This window comes from Antrostomus carolinensis, unplaced genomic scaffold (genome assembly GCF_000700745.2).
Source record: "Antrostomus carolinensis isolate BGI_N321 unplaced genomic scaffold, ASM70074v2 scaffold26172, whole genome shotgun sequence".
Taxonomy (NCBI): Eukaryota; Metazoa; Chordata; class Aves; order Caprimulgiformes; family Caprimulgidae; genus Antrostomus; species Antrostomus carolinensis.
The window spans coordinates 26,923-47,365 of NW_010300554.1; the positions used below are offsets into that span (position 1 = coordinate 26,923).

The 20,443-nt window shown below is 40.1% G+C and overlaps 1 protein-coding gene across 1 annotated transcript in view; it reads left to right on the top strand.

The window, feature by feature from the left end:
• Nucleotides 1-482: 482 nt before the first annotated feature.
• The window catches only part of LOC104521244 (potassium inwardly rectifying channel subfamily J member 6), a 41,311-nt gene continuing 21,350 nt past the window's right edge, over nucleotides 483-20,443 (top strand). Inside the window, exon 1 of the mRNA XM_010163181.1 lies at nucleotides 483-1,410. Coding sequence (XP_010161483.1) covers nucleotides 483-1,410 — 928 coding nt within the window. The remainder of the gene's footprint in view (nucleotides 1,411-20,443) is intronic.

Consider the following 20,443-nt stretch of genomic DNA (forward strand, 5'->3'; position numbering starts at 1 on the left):
TACTTTCCCCATAGCAATGCAATTGATAGAAAAAATAGCTCAACAATTTCTCATTTTCTCTGCTCATCTTGTTGACTGAAACCCCCAAGCGAATCCATTTCCTTATTTATATCTGCTATCTCCCAGAAGATCTTTCTTGGTGCATAAAAAACCTCATTCATTAAACTGTAAAGGGGGGAGGGAGGGAGCAAGATCTGCTCAAGCACATCTTGAAGAATTTAAATATGGGTGTAGATAGAATGACTGGATAGAGAGAAAATGAGAAAGAGAGTTTTCCTTCAAAGTATTTCTATTTAGCAACACATTGAGGATGCTTGGCATCATTTTATTTTTGTGCTGTGCATCGAATAGGTGAGCTAAGAACAAGGATGATAATTTTATTGATTAATAGCAATTTCATGACAGTAATACAGGAAGTTGTGTTGACTTAGAGAAATAATAAGAAAAATAATGCCTGCCTTTTTCTTGTTTGTTTGTTTTTAATGGCAGCTAACGTACTGGAAGAAGACTCAATGGAGCAGGACATAGAGAGCCCTGTCACTTTTCATCAACCAAAGTTGCCCAAACAAGCTAGAGAGGATCTGCCAAAAAATATAAACAAAGAATGTGCCAAGAGAAAAATCCAGAGGTATGTTAGGAAAGATGGGAAATGCAACGTCCACCATGGGAATGTCAGAGAGACTTACCGTTACTTGACTGACATCTTCACTACCTTAGTCGATCTCAAGTGGAGGTTCAACCTGTTGATTTTTGTCATGGTTTACACTGTGACCTGGCTCTTCTTTGGAATGATCTGGTGGCTAATTGCCTACGTGCGAGGAGATATGGATCATATAGGGGACAGCACGTGGACCCCATGCGTCAGCAACCTCAATGGGTTTGTCTCAGCCTTTTTATTCTCAATCGAGACAGAAACCACCATTGGGTATGGTTACCGGGTCATCACGGACAAGTGTCCCGAGGGAATTATTCTGCTTTTAGTGCAGTCTGTTTTAGGTTCTATCGTCAACGCTTTCATGGTTGGCTGCATGTTTGTGAAAATATCCCAACCCAAGAAGAGGGCAGAAACCTTGGTTTTTTCTACAAATGCAGTTATTTCCATGCGGGATGGAAAGCTGTGTCTGATGTTCCGAGTAGGAGACCTTAGGAATTCACACATTGTAGAGGCATCAATACGAGCCAAGTTGATCAAATCCAAACAGACAAAGGAGGGGGAATTTATACCACTCAACCAGACAGATATCAACGTAGGTTATTACACAGGGGATGATCGTCTCTTTTTGGTTTCACCACTGATCATCAGCCATGAAATTAACCAGCAGAGTCCTTTCTGGGAGATTTCCAAAGCCCAGTTGCCCAAAGAGGAGCTAGAAATTGTTGTAATCCTAGAAGGAATGGTGGAGGCAACAGGTAACATTTCTTATACTTTGTATAAGGTAAATGCTTTAATTTTAGAAAGGAAAATCAGTGTTTTTGCTTCACATTAAGAGAATCACTTCAATAGTCATTACATTTGAAAAAGGCATCAGTTATCTGTTTAGCTTCAAAAATAAAAGCATGCCCATTTTAATTGTCTGTTCCATCTTGCCTAATGGAATTTGTGTTGTTTCTGCTCTGTTTAAAAAATGGGACAGCACTTCTCATTTTCTAAATTTTTCACAGCATGTCACCCAGTTACTTGTCATTCTATTGCAGGAACAACTCAACTGCTAGGACCTTGTGGGATAAAATGATTTAAAAAAAAATATTCAGTGCAAAACTCTGTTTATGATTAACACGGAAGCATAATAGTTCTTACTGCTTCCAGTCACACATGGGTAACTGCAGAATAACTGCCTCACACATGAAATCCCTAGCCTGTTTGGATCCAGTAGGAAGTGATAATGTGTTCAGTTTTCTCTTTTTGCTTGCTTGTTTGCTTGTTTTTGTTTTAACTTGTAACACGGGGCTTGTTCCACTTCAGTTCACAAAAGATCTGTCTGATTTCGTATTTCACTGAGGCTCCCTACACACTGCAGAAGTGTACAGAACACTTAAAGCTGGTATATATCAATAAGGCATCCTATGTCACCAGAGTCTTGTTGAGAGGCTGCTTGGTCATTACCTACAATTATACAGCAGAGTATCAGATATCACTTGATGTGGAGAAACTAGTGCTTGGAATTCACAGCAAATGGACTAGTAATGTTTTTCTTTGCATTAAAGCCGGAATCATAGGATGATGCTTTCTCTAAAACTGCTGTACCTCCCAAAGCCAGAGCACTGGTATATTTGTTTTAGGAGCTGGAGGGGTTTTTTTTTCCTGTTAATGACAGCATCAATCTCTGAAATTAGTAGATATAATCAGTACAAGTGAATGGTGATTATAAAATGAAGAAAAGATGTGCTTGGGGAGGAGGAAACACTGAGAATAGAAGTTTGTCATTTTTCCCTGTTACTATAGCAAAAGCTATGAAAGTTTGAAGATACAGATTACACATCACTGACAGAGGTACAACCGTTCTAACCTTGACTCATGTTTTGCAGCTGGAGCCAGGAAATAAAGAGCAGTGTCTTACTAGAACACATGTGTGTTTGACACATCTATTATGTGGTGTCAGAAGAAAACTGCATTTGTCACCATATAATAAATGTGTGAGACAAAAATGGAGGGAAAAAAAAATGAAAGAAACTTGGCAGAGCATTTGAAGTGGTAAATGCAAAGCTCCCAAATTTTCCAGGAAGTAGGTGGCACTGAGAGAAATCAAGATGAAATGTTTAGTGTTTCTGATACGTGCAGTAGGCACAGAGGTTGCAAACATCTGCATCACCTGCGGGTGAGAAGATGAGAAAATTGCTTTTTCTTAGCTGAAACCATTTTGAAATTTGTAAATTGCAACTAAACGAGCTTGACATCCCAAAGAATGGTGGATATTTTCAGGTTTACTGAACACCATGTTTTCCAGAAAAATGATTGGCAAGTAGTAGAAGTATAAAAAAGAAAATGTCACATAAAATACTTTTAAGAACAAAAGACAGTATACTTCTGCAGTGTATTAAATGTAGCTTTGTTGTCTTAAGCCTCATCACTCTTCATTGTTTAACCCTCCCTCCCTTACCTCATCTTCACGCCTGCACACTCACACAGCTCTCTGAGCTCTCCTTTGCAGCTCTGATACTGACCACAGCTTCCACACAGCTATTAAAGGCCTTCACTGGAGAAGGCTGCCTCTCAGACTGCTCAGCCTGGCAAGTTAAAATGCTAGAAGAGTCCATATTAACAAAGAAACTGAATGCAGTGATTTGAAAACCCACTGAAGCCATTCAGGATTAAAGTGTTACCTTGGCACTGGATAGGCAGCTACATTTACCATTTTAAAGTGTTCCATTTTGTTCTTTTTGGGTCTGCTCTCTAGCACACAGCTGCATGAGATATGAGGGGAGGGCATCAAATAATGCTGCTTAACTATGGCATCAGAAAGATTAATGCTGTAATTACCAGCACAGTTTCTAAAACATGTATGTGTGGAAGTTGCCACTTGTTCTGTGCTTTGCCCACGTGTTGGGCTATTTTTGCTGAAGGTGCAATCAAGCCAACTTTCTACCAAAACTAGATATTTTTTAATTTACAAATATTTTCAGTTACATCCTGGCAAACACTGAAAGGAAATTTAGGCCATCAGATATTCACTTTTACTTCTTACACCCAAAGTAGAGTGACAGCAGCAAAAGAAGTTGCTTATAAGTTGATCTCCAGCCCTGGAGAGCAAGCAACACACTACCCATTATACCTGCCAACACTGGTCAAAGTCATGGGATATAAAAACATTAGAGCTGAAGCTAAGATACTGTGACCTCAGCTACAACAATGTTATCATTCAGTACCATTACTCATGGGTCAAAACCAGATTGAGATCATTAGCTTATGTTATTCATCAGAAAAGCCACTCTGAAGTTTGACCAGCAAAAACAATCCTTTCTCTATTTTCAGAGCTTCCCCACTCTGACAACATCTTTCCCTTTAATGAGAAGTAACACAGTGGAAAATGTTAAGTATAAATATTTGCTATTATTTTTATTAATTATTGATATTATTCTGTTTAAAGTTTTACTGAGCAGATATACATATACATATATAATACTTTCCACCTTAAGGGCTCCAAAAGCAGGTCTACCTCTGTTATGCAACACAACTGTTTATGTAGTGTCATGTGAACTCTGCATTGCATGTTAGGATAGGAAATGAAGAATAATGCATCTTATTAAATGAAATTGAAATAGTTAACCAAACTGAAATTCAACAGAAAGATCAAATCAAGGACCTCCTATTTCCCCTTGGAAACACCACCATACATTTCTGAGATGCAAAACGAAGTAGGTATGTCTTTACCAAGGCAGATAGCAAATTATCAGCTTAGGAAGTAACACTGCATCTTGACTATTCACATTAATTCTACCATGAATATTACTTTGAGGGCAGAATCCTCAACAAGGTACCTTCAACAAGACATGAAGTCATTGTGACTACTTCAGCATCCACATAAAATCAAAATAAGACTTTTTAAAAAATGTTTGATATGGATCCTTCCAATATTTACTTATTCATTTACAATGATATTCAAAAACATCCCTTTGAGTTCAAAAGATAACACTCTTGCAAAGATTTACTCCTGTGGTTTTCCTGATAGTGATGCACTTCTCTCAAGCATCCAGAAAACCCAGTCACAGTGTGAAGTACGTTAGGCTGCCATGAAGCAACTGATGAGCCTTCAAGATCAGGGGGCAAAAGTCCAACCAAGCATTACCATATCTGAAGGACACATCTGTTATTTCCACTTTTTGCAGCCCCCGTTCCATTTCCCACTATGCTAACAGCAGGTAATGCCAGTGCAATGCAAGGGTCAACACTAAGCCTGCAAAAACTGAAAGAACATCCACCTTTAATAGGGAGGCTGTTTCTGACGAATTTCTGCTTATTTTATTGTCAGACTGCAGCTGTGGCATTGACAGAATAGCCACGTACCCACAAAGGCTCTGGTCCCACACTTACACAGCCCTAAGAAGCAGGACTCTGGCATCCCTTCGCTCCTTATGGGAGAGCTGTAACATTTAGTGCAAATCAACTAACTGGAAATAACATGACTAACACACTGATCTCAGCTCAGCAGTATTTGATATTTGCCATTCAAAATAGTTGCCACCACTGCTTTCATATTATTTTCCGGAGAACACTTAAGAGATTGGTAAGAGACCAACTAAGACATTTGTTAGAGTAAATACATTTATAGTAATGGAATTTGAGAAAATTATTTTTTTTCTTGGACCAACAAAATAACTTATGCACAAAGATCCTGAACTCTGTCTCCTCTAAACAGCACAAAATCTTGGATTTGAAGAACTTTTATATTTGTTTTAAGTTTTTAAAAAATCTACAATTAAGAATTTTTAATGATAATTTAATAGTCTCTTCATAACAATTAGCTTGAAATTTTTAAGCCTTTTTCACCTGGTGAAATCTATTTTTAAGGGAGGTTTTCTCATCATAAGCAAACTAGTCATTTTAAAAAAATCAAACAAGATTTACAAATGTGTAATTCTGATATAGGAAATAAACTAAGACCAAGAAAAGGAAAGTCTTTTAAATTTGGGAAGGGGAGGTGGGAAAGTGAAGTATGTTACAGCAGCTAGAGAAACTGAGGGAGAGAGAAAGAAACCTGGAAACTCAGAGAGATTGACAAAAAAAAGAGAGAAAAAGGAGTATCCTGAACAGGTGATAGAGCCTTGTTGGTAATGCGGTTCCTGAACCATAACCAGGTTTGAGCCTGGTTCAAATCCCTCCTTTAAACCTGCATTAATTTACAGAAAACAGCATTTCCTAACACAGGAAAGGAGTATGAAGTATTTCAACCTACTTAAGCTAGCAAGACCCTCAAACTTGGTGAAGTTATATCTGGCCATTAGGGTGCACTAGATGACACACTGGCAATTCTCTCTGTGTAAAAATAAAAACATGAAAATTGAAACAGTACTGAGGCAAGAAAATTATCTACACACTTATAACTGTCAAAAAAAAAAAAGCAAAGCTAGACAGATAACTTTACGTTCAAATGGATAATATTACAAATAAACTTGTAATACGGTGCATTTATAATTCTGACACACAGAGAGTCAGCTTGGTAACAGTATTTGCAGAATGGTTTATAGATACATAAACAAACACACATGCCAGCTGTGGAAAATGCATGTGGAAAGCAATAAAAAGTTCACATAGATGGTTATTTATATAGTAAATTATGCTATCGACTAGTCAAACATTGTACAAAGCTGTTCCCACTCTTTGCTATAGCTCCTTCAGTGGACTGATTTAGTCTTTTTTATTTCTCCCTCATAAATTGCCATGTTTACCCTTTATCCTTGCCCAGTCCTAACAAATAATTCCCTTTGATATGTATGTTACCAGTTCCAACCTTTCAAAACATCTCAGCAGACTTTGCTCTCTCTCCAAATAAGCCTTGCTCTGGTTACAGTTTTTCACTAGAATTTTTTACTGCTCTTCAAAGTAGAGATGTTTATGCTCTCAAGTTGCTTCTTAAGGGGATGTAGATGAACGGAAGAAAGGAACCAGGATTTCCACACGCAAGTGTTTTTTCAAGACAACAGATGAAAGTAGATTTGGTTGTTGTGCTCTGGGATGTGACCAACACACATTGGCTGAAATACAGTTTAAACGGGGTTGAAAATAAAAGGCTTCTGCTCTGAGCTGGATCATCATCATTTCAGGAATGATCAGAATACAATAGCTCTCCAGTCTTTAGTTTTTCTTTCTTTCTTTCTTTTTTAATAGTTTTAATATTGCTTGATGGTAGGTGCTAGACTTAGACAGCTAGGTACACTTTCTCATATATCCCCATTTCCCTAGTGCTTTCCAGAAATCCCTTTCACTTATGTTCCTTGCTCACATTTTCACTTTGTTAATTCTAGCAAAATGCTTCATTATTATTAATTCTAACACAGGAAATTAAGGATATTAGCACCAGTGATTGCAGTGGTGAGCTGGAGTTCTCAATACCAGCAAAGAAAGGCACTCAGATTTCATTGTGATGTTTCTTTCAGGAAGCTTTCTCTACTGCTATAAAAGATTAGTCTATTTGGTGAAGGACACTATAAGGCTTAAATGAGGCGATTACAATTTCCAAATAGTCAAAACAACACGCAAAATGGCAAGAAGTCAGGGAGAAAAGGTCATGAGAAAAGAGATACGCTTATTATGAGTATTTAAACCAAAATTTTGGTGAAAGAGTCTATATCACTTTCAGGGCAGGGAAGGAAAGGGGATTACACATTTTGTTTAAGAGTGTCCTGGTTCTCAACCCATGAGTCTTCTTGCTTTTACCCTTCCAATTCTCTCCCCTGCTTCCCAGGGAAGCAGGGGAGAGAGGGGTGGAAGTGACAGAGTGACTTGGTGTGTGTTTGGCTGCAAGCCAAAGGAGTGAAACCACCTCAAACAGCTTTGTTCTCTGAGAAGTGCCGCACTATACAAACATGTTACCGAGTGTTTGATAATAGCTTATTGTCCATCTTTCGTACAGTTCTCACCAATTTGTTGCTCAGCTCTTCACAACTACAGCTGTTCCCTCAACTGCAAATGTTCAGATAAAATATTCAGATTCAGACAGTAACTCATACGTTAAAAAGTAAGATCCCTAAAAAAACAGGTTTGAGACCCCTCTGTATTAAAAAAAAACTTCCTTATACCTAATTAGATATTATTAAATAATTCTGGTCTGAACACAAATCAAACTTGCAGAAGAGCTTCATTTTGCACATCATGTACTTACAAACTGTATTAGGTCACTCTGAGCAGAGAGAAAAGGCAGTTTCCAGTTCTTTGCACACTCCCATAGATCTCCATTGTCAGTGTTGCTCCATTCCTAGCACAGTGCCAGAGAGATGGTCTTTGCTCACCACTCCTGCTCACTCATGAACCCACACATTATCCCTTGTGTGAGATCCGTCCCCAGTAAGAGGAATGACAGGATCACAAAGCTGTGCTTTAACCCTGGCCCTGCTGCTGTTTCCCTAGCAGAAGGGCACTGTGGGAATTTGTGCTGCCACTCTCCTCCTTGATTAGCCCAGACCTCACTGGCCATCACTGGCAGACTCCCCCCAAAACCCCTGCAGTGCCAGAGACTTAATAGACACTGCTGCCTCCAACGTAGCTTCAAGCAACTGTGGTTTCCAGCAGTTTTAGCACAGAAGCAAGGCACCTGTGAAGGTGATAGGGCAGAGTCCTTGGGACTCCAGACGCAGCTCAGACAGTGAGGAATGACTCTGTCTTACTGGACGGACCAAGAAAGTAGAGGCTGAGCAGTGCTTTTGTCCCCTGTGCCCATACAGTCTCCATCACAAAGATCTCCACTTTGCAAGACCAAAGGGATGATTCTCTGCAAAGGGCACAGCAGTGTTATCCAGGTTAAAGGGTTCCCCAGGCAGAATTAGCTCAATGAACATTTTTCACCTACTTACAAAGTGGAGACATGATTTCTGAGCCCTCCTGAGAAGTGTTTCAGGACAATGAAGTGCCTTTTATATTTCTGAGCACTTTTAAAGACAACAGCTATTAACCTGAGCATGCTCAGTTTGTCCACTTGATCTTGGAATGCTGTAAATGAAGGGTCAGCACTAAAATAGCTGATATGGAAAAGGAAAAATATCATTATCATTTCTAATTTTAGACTTCTGGTTTTGGTCATCCAAGGTTGTTACCAGCCTGGAGTTGAAGCCTGCTGAGCACCTGCAACAAAATCCCAGGCGCATACTGATTTGAGTCAGGGCGGTGTCTTACCCCTGGAACTTTTGCCAAAATGAACTGATTCTTTCATGTTGATTACTTTGTTCACTCATGTTTGATCTCCAGATTTGTAGCATATTTAACTAATCTTCAGTTCAAAGCCATGGGAAATATTTTTGGCAAACTGTTCTTGTCCATATTTCTAAAAGATCTTTTCACTTCTCCCCTTGGTGCTTATTTACTTCCAGGTGTATGTATTGTTTCCTCTTGTTCTGTCTCATTGAGTTGTAATGAAGGAAAAACATGTTACAGTACACTCCTTGACAACAGTAAGACCTCTCTAAAGTTACAAATATTTACATCGGTTTCTAATGAATGTAAGCAGATAGATCATTCACCTTCAGCAGAAAGTTTTCACAAAATTGAATAGAGCAGTAACTGTGAGGTCAAAAATTGCCTAAAAGATTGAAGAATGAGCAAGCAAAACTATTAGGTAAACCACATTTGACATCAACATTTGACAGATTAAAAAGAACAAGGCTATGGACAGCAGCTGACCCCACTGGCTACATAAAGTACATGAAAAAGACAGGAACTTCTGAATATGTGCTTGCTATCCTAGAAAGTTGCTGCCAGTACTAAAAACTCCACTTATGGCATAGTTTCTGGGTTTCCTGAGGCCACTACAAAAAAGTCCTCAAGGGGCTCCAGCAAAAACAAATCACAAACAATTGCAGTGGTCTCAGTGGTCTCAACCATGGCATTTCAAGGAAAATCAAACACAGGTTCGGACTCACCAATGTGCTCTGCCTGTTTTTCACCACCTTGATGCTACAAAGCAGCTGAGCTCTACTCTATCCATGTAGCCCTAAGGGGGTCCAGAGAGCTGATTGTTTGTGCCACTGAAGAGGAGCAAACTAACACCACGCTACTCAGTCTGAGCCCAAGTCCAAGCAGCAGCACAGGCACCAATTACAGCATACACAGATGGTCTGTTTATACTGAGCAGCCACACGTTTCTGAGGACTCACACCTGCATTTCGTAGCAACATTGATCTATGCTGGACACCTGGAGGCAGGCTGGCCTGCTTTTTTCACTAAGTGAGGACAATCCAGAGCTTCAATGTGAAAATACACTATCAAACAGCCATATCCAATGCAGCATGCTCTCAGTTTGCAAGTCAGATTAATTTAACGAGTCATTTAAAGTTAGGTGCTAATGTCCTAGTAAGTGATGCTGAACATCTACAGTTTAGTATTACAAAGTTGATTTTGATATAAAAAACATGTCCTCCTGCAACAACCTGTATAGCTGCCACGCAACTCACATCTCATTTTTCTGGTTGTTCTCCACTCTTCACTTCTCCAAACTTGCTGTACTGGCAGAAGAGATGGAAATAGAGATCTTCTGGGAATGATGAGGCAGCTGCTATGACAACAAATGTGAAAGACACAAAGAGCTCATGTGATCAGTCTTGTGCTCTCTCACCATCATTCCTGCCACTCCCAAGAGAATTAGAGAAAAAAATTAGTCATGAAGATTTCCAAGATTTTTGTTCTTCCTGGTTTTGACATTTTTCATTTGTTAGGATTTCTGTGGAATACAACAAAGCTTTTGTTTAAAAAAACAGGACTTTAATGAATATAGGATTTATTATTATTTATATAATAAATAATAGGTTTGTTGAATTTGAGATACTCTATTCTTACAGCTCATCCAAATAAAGAAACTCAATTTAAAGACACATTCAAAATGTAAAAAAAGCAAAAATGAAAGAAATCAACAAAAACAGATTTTCAGTGGTTATCAGCAACCTGTTTTAGATTTCTGAGGAATGACAAAATTTTATTCAGAAAACCAATTCAAAGCAGGACTTCTCAGAAATAAATAGTGGGAAAGGTAACACACAGTCTAGGGGATTTCCTGCCCTGCAAAGGACACGAGGATGTAGGCTCCCAGGCTCCACCCAGCAGTTTAATTTTACAAAGCTGTGAACCGTACAAATAGCTTCCCCAGACAGAACTGATCAAGGATTGACCTCACACCCTGAGCACTAAAGGAGGGCAATGTCATAGTTAGGTCAGTGTGAATGCAGGCCCTATCATAGCAAGGGAAAGGGAAAGGGCAGCCAAGACATCTGCTTCAGGACAGTTCTTGATACTGTCCAAGGCTAATAGGGGAGCCAAAGCCTCAGGGATTTGTCATTGAATTCATAGCTGTTACTAAATGGAGCTGGAAGAGGCCAGCATGCCCCTGGTGTCACCAAAATGTCAGTGAAAATAAAAGAAGAAAAAGACAAGATGAGGAAGGAACCTGGCAAGCACCACTGCCTACCTCTCCCCATAGGTACAGGCTTCCCAAGAAGATGGATGCCCAGGTTCACATGTACAGTGAACACTGTTGCCCACACTAAATTCATTGAAGTAAAATGAGTAGAAATCACTGCAAACAGAGTCCTAAGCAATTCATTAAACTACAACTCTTAGCACAAGCTATTAAACAAGTGAATGATACACACCAAAGTAAGGCCTTATGGTGAATAAGGCTGGTTTCATCCTGGGCTGTGGTAGTAAAAGTGTACCGAGCAGCTTGAGGCAAGTGACTCTTCCTATTTAGCACTCATCAGGCCACCTCCTCTGTGCTGTGTCCAGTTCAAGGCTCCCCAGTACAAGATGGACATGGACTTACTGGAGGAAGTCCAGCAGGGCAGCCAAGATGGTCAGGGACTGGAGCACAGAACACACACTAGGAGAGGAGGAGGGAGCTGGGACTGTTCAGCCTGGAGAAGAGACAGGGCAGGGGGATTTTATTCCTATGTGAACCTGCCTAATAGGAGATTATAGAGAAGATGGAGGTAAAAGATGGAGGCAGAGTAACAAGACAAGAGGCAAAACTACAAGTCACAAGGCAGGTAATTCTGATTAGACACTAGGAATTTTTTTATTATTTTTTAATTATTTTTTTTACCATAAAGCTGGTAAAACCCTGAAACAGGGGCCCAGGGGAATAAGGGAATCATCATCCCTGGAGATACCCATAACTTCACTGCATAAGCCCTGAGCAACTCAAGCTATTTGGCTGTGCTTTGTGCAGTGGGTAGGGCCAGATGACTCCGTAGAAGTCTGAAGCCTGAAGTAGTCTGTGATTATAAAGCTCAAAGACAGCTTCTCCTAGTACTTTATAGCTGTGAAGAGTTGAATGGCTTTGAAAAATGAATAGCCCAGCTAACAGCTTGCATTGTTCTCCCATGTCGCCATTTAAGAAACTGTGTTTTATACACTTGAAAGCTGTTCTGTGGCCACCATTGAACCACTGGAGACAGAGTGGTTCTCAAAGAGGGGAAGCAGAACTTGGTAAGGAACATGAGTTCATTGCTGTGGGCAGGCAGGCAGCCTGTGAAACCAAGCTCTGCTTCAGGAGACCTGATGGAAGAGGAAATCTTAAACTTGTAAAGCTGCACTCTGTCGGACAACTATTCTTTGACGAATGATCCAAAGATTGCACTAATTCACAGCATTCCTTTGTCCTGGATTTTATGCCACTTCCCTGGCCACAGTCACCCTCTTTTGCATTTTTCTGCCCCTCTAGACAGTGAAGGAGGTTGAGATGGACATCCACTATTGCTGTGATTTCTTGCTTCTCTCTCCATTTGACAGAATTTTTGTGATTCAAGCTACCAAGACAAAATCCAACTAAAAGCAATTGCTCAGTTATCACTATTGTTATTATAATCATCGTCATCATCATCATCATCACCACAGCTGGTAGCCTTGTATTTAGCAACAGAGTCAAGACATATAAGATTTGTCTTTGGGGGGAGCCCTAAGGCACATCAGGGTTGACAACTTCTATGCCACATTTCTGACTGATGAAGAGGAATGTGAACTGAAGAGACAGGGGCTTATCACTAAAGGAGAAAAATCAATCTGACTATGGCAGAGCTGCCAGGAATCACCATAACAAAAAGAGATGTATGACTCAGCCAGTCCAATTAAATTGTGCTGCCACTTCTTTTAACCAGTCATTAGGTTCATTTTTTTTTTCACCATTACATAAGAAATATTAATTTATTACACTTAGATCTCCAGGATGGGAAAATCCCCCTTCCCTTTTCATAATTTTCAGATTATTTTTCCATTAGTCTCTTTTTACAGTGAGAAGACAGCAAATGAGCTACTTTTTCAGATAAGAAGAGCAGCAATGAGTTTCTAACTGCCAATAGGGCTATGACAGATGCCATAAAAAAGTGTAGAAGAGTCCAAAGCCAAAGGTTTTGAGTCAGTCAAGGATATTTGTCTAGTCAAAAATCTGCTTCAAAGGCAGTATTCATATCTACACAGCTGTGAATTGGAGATTTAGCTTTGCAGTCTGAGGAGAATGCCCTTCTGCTACCAGGAGTGAAGGGCAGGTTGTCTTGGGAAGACAGAGACCAGCAGCTGCCTTCACAACACAACTGCCCCACCATGTGCTGGCACCTGAGTGACCAGGTTTAGTGCTTTACAAGTGATTGATCTGGCCTCATGTTATGCACCCTTATTACAGCAACTCACACCTTTCCAGAGCATTTTTACAGAGTATTCATTTTAGAAACAGGCTGTAAGTACACTGTGGTTTTGTGTCAAGCAGCACTTCCACCACAATCTGCAGTGTGGGCAGGGCAGGAAGGGGAGCCGACACCAAGAGAGAGGGGTTGACATCATCTGAAGGGAGGCATCACAGCTGCTAGTGCAGAATGAGAACAAGCCCACCCTTCACAACTGGCCTCCCCCAAGGATTCCCCTGAAAAACAACTGGTCTGTTCCTCTTTCTGATTTTACAATTAAATTGCTTTTTTTTTTCCTCTGTAGCAAAGAATAATGAGGCAAAGATCTAAGTCTTTTCAAAAGACAAATCTTTCAGAATAGATCCAGTGCTCATTTTTCAACTTACAGATAAATTAGAAACAGTTGAATGAAAGTTGCTAGTCTGTGCTCCAGAACAGCTTATTCTATAACTATGCTCAAACCACTCTTTAAGACTCTCCCCTCAGGGCCTGAATACAACTACAACAGGGTTTTAAAACCCTGTTAAATTAGTCAAGATCCAGGGTTTCAGATGCAAAACATGAATCTTAACCTTCCTACATCTGCCTTCCTTTATCCTCCAAAGTGATATAAAATACTGTTCAAGTATTCAAAAGCCATCAGTGACAGAAATCCAGTCCAGAAACACACCCTACCAATGTGTTGAATGGGTTTAATATACAACTTTGAGCCTGATCCAAAGCTCTCCTGAACCTGTGGGGTAGGTCTCAGTCTCTGGTGACCTTTGAATTAGGACCCTAAAGGAATAAAATTCGCTGTGTAATGTCTGTCAGCTCCCTAATGGCCTCAGAGAAGAAGCAGTTAAGAATTTAATTTAAAGGCAAATGGAAGATTAGAAGCAGATAAATGTTTATAATCTAGATAAAGTACCCATACTGGAAGTTTTTTCTATTAAAAGGGGACTTCACAACATTTGAGGAGACTCCATACCTATGGGAGGAAGACTGTTACCAGGTAGGGTATCTTTCCCTTGGGCACCCTGTATTGCAACAGTCCTGCAATCAGTCATTCTCTTCTCCACAGTCACTGTTCCTTCTGCATAGAGATGGAACAAACCATTCCACAAAGACAGCCCCAACAAATCTTTAATATTTCATTCTACAAACTGTTCACAGCAAATAGAAACACTGCTATATACAAAAATCTTCGGTCCATGAAAATACACCTTACTCTGTCTTCTTTTCTTATGTACTCAATTCACCACCTCCTACCACACTTTCCATCTGTCATATGTGGTTTAGTGCATAATCTCTTATAAAGAAAGTAACCAAGAGCCAAAATTCCATCAGGTATAGCAGGTTCATTACAAATATGTGCTAATGATTTCATTTAAATATAACAGAACTACAGTAGAGAGCTAGGGACTCTTGTAAACACACACAGATCTCAAGGTTGAACCTCTTTATGGCAGCCAAGACTCTCAAAACTCCTTTCATTACACTATATAAATATCACATCATTCAGACCAGAAGAACATTGAGAAAAAAAAAAAAAAATATATATATATATATCTCCAAGAGTTCCCCTGGAAATTTTTTCCAGATTAGGCCCTTCTCCCTTCAGGAGCAAGGAGATTTCTTGAGCATGAAAACTTGGTTATAATATAAGGTCTGGACATCACTGTTCTAGTATTGCCATGCTCCCCTCCCTTCCTCTTCTTTTTTTTTATTTTCTCACTTCTTTTTAGGAGGATCCAATAGGCTGCCAATCTTAACATTTCAAAGTAGTCTTCTGAAGAGCCCAACAGCCCAACCTGTGATGCTGAAAATACAGCAGACAAGTTTTACTGATGTCTACAAAGCAACCAAAATAAAATGCACAGAAAGCAATAAATTATCATAGTAATTTCTATCCAGGAACTCATACCGTATTTTCCACCTGAGGACTGCAGAACAGCCAGGTCATGATAGGTTAGTACTTTGAGTCTGCCATTTCCACGTTCTTCAACCAGTTTTGATTTCCAGTGTCATGCAATGCCCCACTGTGACATAGAAACCCATGCGAAGGGAACACAAAATGACGACTTTCATCTTTTGGGGGCCAAAACAGTAACGTAAATCTCCGGTGATGGAATATCATCAGCCAAGCTAGAGGTCAAAAACTATAGGCTGATTTGCACAGAGCTGAAAGGGGATTTGTATGACTGAGGAAGACTGGCATGAGGAATTGCAACAAAGTGGAAGGATGGCTCACGGCACTTGAGAGGCATTTAGGTGTAGGGTAGGAGTGATCTCTTCAATTTACTGCAGCAATACTACATCTTATACATCAGTATGGGTAAAGTGCATATGTATGTGTGTGTATGTACATATAAAAGAGCTGGATGAAAATATATACAAAATATTTTAGTTAATTCATGGTGTCTGTACCTGAAGATGTGAGAGAGCTGCTCAGCTAAACTGGCTTCTCGTATGAGTTTTTTCTTTTGCCATCTCAGTAATTATTTATGCTAAGCCTAGCTCAGAGCCCCCAAACTTTGGAAAAATGAAGACAGGAAAAAAGTAAAATCTAAAAACCAAATTAATAAATATCCAATACTCTTTGTGCCGAATATGAACCCCTGCTTTGAGTGTGTGATGGAAATGTGAGAGAGGTTTTTCAGTGCATTGTTGTCAAAACACCCAGTTCACAGGACAGCTCTTTGCTTGCTGCACTGTGGTCACGCAAAAGCTGATGGCTTGAGACCTGAGAGAAGGGAATCTGGGGAGCTGAGCAAGGCAGAATGCAGCAGCCCAAACAGGAGAACATAAGCTCAAATTGTCATCCTCTCCAAGGCAAGTTTTCTAGGTCTGGTTTGCCTCTCAGCAGTCTGTTCAACAGATCCTGAGAGTGACACTACCCAGTTTTTATGGATACCTTCTATGTCAGGCAGCCAGGCACTTCTCTCCCTCCTCACAGCTCAGATCCTTGGCAGCACACTGTGTTTCCCCCCAGGTACCTGGGAGGAGGTGAGGACACCAAAAAAATGTGCACTGTCCTGCAGGGATGCAGGAGATATCACACCTGTGGGTCCACATCGAGGCCCAGGCAGTCCTGAGGCAGCTGGAGTCTGCCCTTGAGTAGCACCCTTCAGCCTCATTTCCCAAAAAAAGCCAGCACAGGGCTATCACTGGCCACTGGGAGAGCAGTACACTTCAGCCAGATACCTTCCAGGTAAAAACAGCACAATACAGTACCAAATGCCTTAACTCCACTATTCCAGCTATGCAGGACTTGAGAAGATAAGGAAAAATCAATTTTAAAGCAATTTAATTTGAGGATGGACATAACTTACTTAAATGGACAAAATGCATAACATACCTGTAGGATATTTAAACAAAAGGAGAAGAAAATAGCACTGAGCAGGAACAGGTGTACTGGCAGAAGATTAGCACTCAGTGTACAATTGGTGCTGTGAAAGCAAAAAATGCAGGTTGGCTCATAAATCCATACTGGCATTCATAATATGTGTTATAATGTCTTTATCATGAGACTATGTAACATTACATTATAACCGAATGATGAAGCCACGCTGGTATAAAGAGGATATTCCAAGCAGGCAGTGATAATATACAGCAACTGTATTTTCTATATATGTCACATAATTACACTAAGCTCAGTCTAGAAAACCTTGTAAAAATAATATTTGTACTGGTGTACTACCCTTCTGTTCTGCAGACTGTAAAATCTTGAACTTTCATTATTGTGAGTTGAAGGCCTGGTGCTAAAGACAGCCTGAAAACAGTTGTAATCTGACAAGAAACAACCATAATTTTCTCAATTAATTTTTATCCACAGATTGTTAAAAATACTGAGTTTATAATATTGCAATAAATAACACAGAAAGAGTTTAGGCAGAGGCCACTCAAATATACATGAATCACTCATGTCCCAGGCAAAGTGACAAATGAGCAACAGGGTCCCCTAACTCATTTTGGGGATATGGTGTTTACATATGTGGGAAGAAAGACTGCAGAGAAGTAGAGGAATTCATACAAATCGAAATACACTTGCTAACACAGAATATCTTGTGGCCTCAGAGGCTGAGTTACACAGCAGTTGGTTGTCATCCTGGTTATAGTTCAGGGTCAATTAGCTCCTCCACTGCAAACTCAAAGACCAGTAATTATGCTAAGAAAGAAAATAGCTGCTTTCTACAACCTAGCTTAAAGTGTTTAAAGCACAGGTTATGTTTTATCTTATTTTTCTAACAGTTTGAAAGTTGTACACGTTTGTCAAGGAGCAGAAAAGGAAATTTGCTTGTGGAGAGGTTTTGTTTACAGCACAAAACCGTTTCGATAGTAAAATACAGCATTTCAAACAGTATTGCTATGGGCTGCTACCCAGAGAGCACTACTTCATATTGAAATGCTGATACTCTAAGATGAAGCAGTTGCCAGTATGTGTGAGAGCACCATGAGTTCACTGAAATCAACAGAAAGGTTCCTGTTGCATTGAGTTAGATCTAACCACATCGTCACCAGGGCTTACTACATTTGCATAATCACTATACTGAGATTTTATTGCATCCAGACCATAAGATATTACACTAAATCTATCTCAGATGCTGAATTTATTAGTTTTTCAGTGCACATTTTCTACTTCCTCCCCCCTTTCTCAGGTTAGAGTAATTGAAAGCAAGACCATTTTATGAGGAAAACCAAAAAAAGGTACCATTTGAGGTATACTTCGACCCTAAATATGAATACTTCAGGCTCTAAATTTGAACTCCCAAATTGTGCACAATGTTCTTTGCTTCCATATTGGAACAAGATGGGGGAGTGGGGTGGAGAGAATTGTGGAAATTGCTCATATCCAAGTTGTTTGGCCTCGTTTGGCTTTGGGTTTGTCCCACAAAGAGAAACCAGGAATGGGTCCAATGAAGAAGCCACATTCCAAAACACAAGAAAACTTCAGTAGGCAGCGAAGATTGGAGCAGAGGTACTGAAGCTTCAGAGGTGAAACCTGCTTCAGAAAGAACAGACCTTTCCATTTCAGCCAGTCCCCAACTCACCCAGCGATGCTGCCTCGGCCCTCCAACTGCTCTAATTGCACAGGGCTGCCTGCAGTGGTGCCAGCTTTGGGCACTGCTGCATGTCTAGGTGCTGAGCACATGCCTTAGACCAAGGCATAAATTAAGGGGCTGTTTGCTTCAGAGGCCAGTTTGAGACCCCCACATGACTCAAAACCCTAGAACCCTGGAAGTGGCAAGTTATCTGTGCTGGAACAACACTGTCCCCCTGCAAAAATGGCAACAGCATCACACAGACTTGATCTAGGACTCAGGTCAGGCCAACAAGAATGAAACAGACCTTATGAAAGCATCAGAAAATAGATCCCTGGGCTGCTGCATTACAGACAGGCAGACACTGCTGTGACCTGGATGAGAGAGCAATTCCCTCTCACCTCACCCTCTTGTCTCTTTGTTTCTACAGCTGAAAAAGTGAGCACACAATGACCCTAGACTTCAACCGTATAACTTGGTAACAACTTAGACTCATTTTATAGGCAATTTGCATGGATGTGAACAATTACAGAGAAGGCACATCAACAGAGAATCAAGCCCTGCATCTAATGTTGCTAATGCACTTAATAATAACAACCCCACTTCACTGGAAGAGAACATTAAACCTCTTAAAAATACAGTATTTTTTCCAAATGATAGTATTTCTTCCCTCCTACATCGTATCTACCTTAATCATCTGACTCCCACATAACTGGCTCAACTTCAATGACAGTCTCCTCTACTTGTTTAAAAGTCATGTTATTTCCACTGCCATCAAAAAGGCATGATTTTCAAGTGAAGTTATTAAGTTTCCAATACAAGGAACAGTGCGTGGGTGCTACTGAAGTAGACTCTCAGGAATGAAAAAGAGATTCCTTCTACCAGAGGATTGGGTCTTCCTTCTTTCTGGGCCCAGAAGACACCTTTATTTATTATGATGTTTTGGCTCTCTCCAAAGAAGTGAAGCCCATGTCCCAGTGTCAGCCCAGTGACCTAATCCTGGCTCCATCAGAAAGGAACTAGAGCCCTTTCCTCTGTGTGTCCTTCATGGTGCTGGATGAACAGAAAAATACTTGGTTATTTTAACTTGCTTATCTCCAAAGTCTACTAGCCAAAATATTAAAGATGATGGGCAGTTTACAAACCCAGCTTTCTCCCAGAGAATTCATCAGGCCATCTCATCTACTTATCTGCAAACCACAGTCCAAGTGAACCTGATCCATTAAAGCTTAGAGCAATTAGGTCTGAACCACATGTCTGTTTCCCACCCCACAGCTAAGGTCCTCATATGGGACACAGGAGAACAATTTTGGACTACTTTCTGGGAACGCAGGTGAAAAAAATATCTTCAATTCTAACCTACAGCTTTTCACCTCAAGCTTTGTATGTGTGCTGACAGCATCATGAACTTCAATCAACTTTACTCACTTCCAACTAGTTTTATACCAGACCCCACGTGTAAGTATGGACTTTGTCAAGTGACACCAGTTTATTAGTTTTGTGACACTGATCTGAACTGAGAGCTGAGAAATTAATCTCAAACCAATTCTATGGTTTATGAGAGTTTCAGCTTCTTTTCCACACAACTCTCGCAGCAGCCATCAAATCACTGCAGGTTTTCATTTGCTGAATCTGACCTCCCTGAAGTTTCACTTTATTAGCTGCCCCTTTCACAAGATCTTTCAGCTCTGTTCAGTCCCTCTGAATTCAGCAGAAAAAAAAGAGTAGATGGAGGGATGTTCCAGCTGCTGCAGTAAGAAAGGTTTATGAAAACTGTATTATGCAGTACTATTAATGAATGAAATCCTCCAGGTTCAGTCTTAAAACAGTGTTTTAAAACCTGTCAGAGCCCCTTAATCAATCTACATCCTTCATTCAACTCAAGATTATATGTGACGGTGTGTCAGTTTGACATACAGGTATCTGTCATTCTCTGACAAGGAGAGAAAGAGAAAAGACTAGACAAAATGAAAACATAAAGAAAGTTTTCTTATCTTCCCCACTGCCTTCCCTTAAGGCAGCTCTACCACACAGAGGCCAGTTTTACATCAACTCAGATTTACCTGAGTTGATCACCTCAAAATGCTGAGTTGTATAACCAGTAG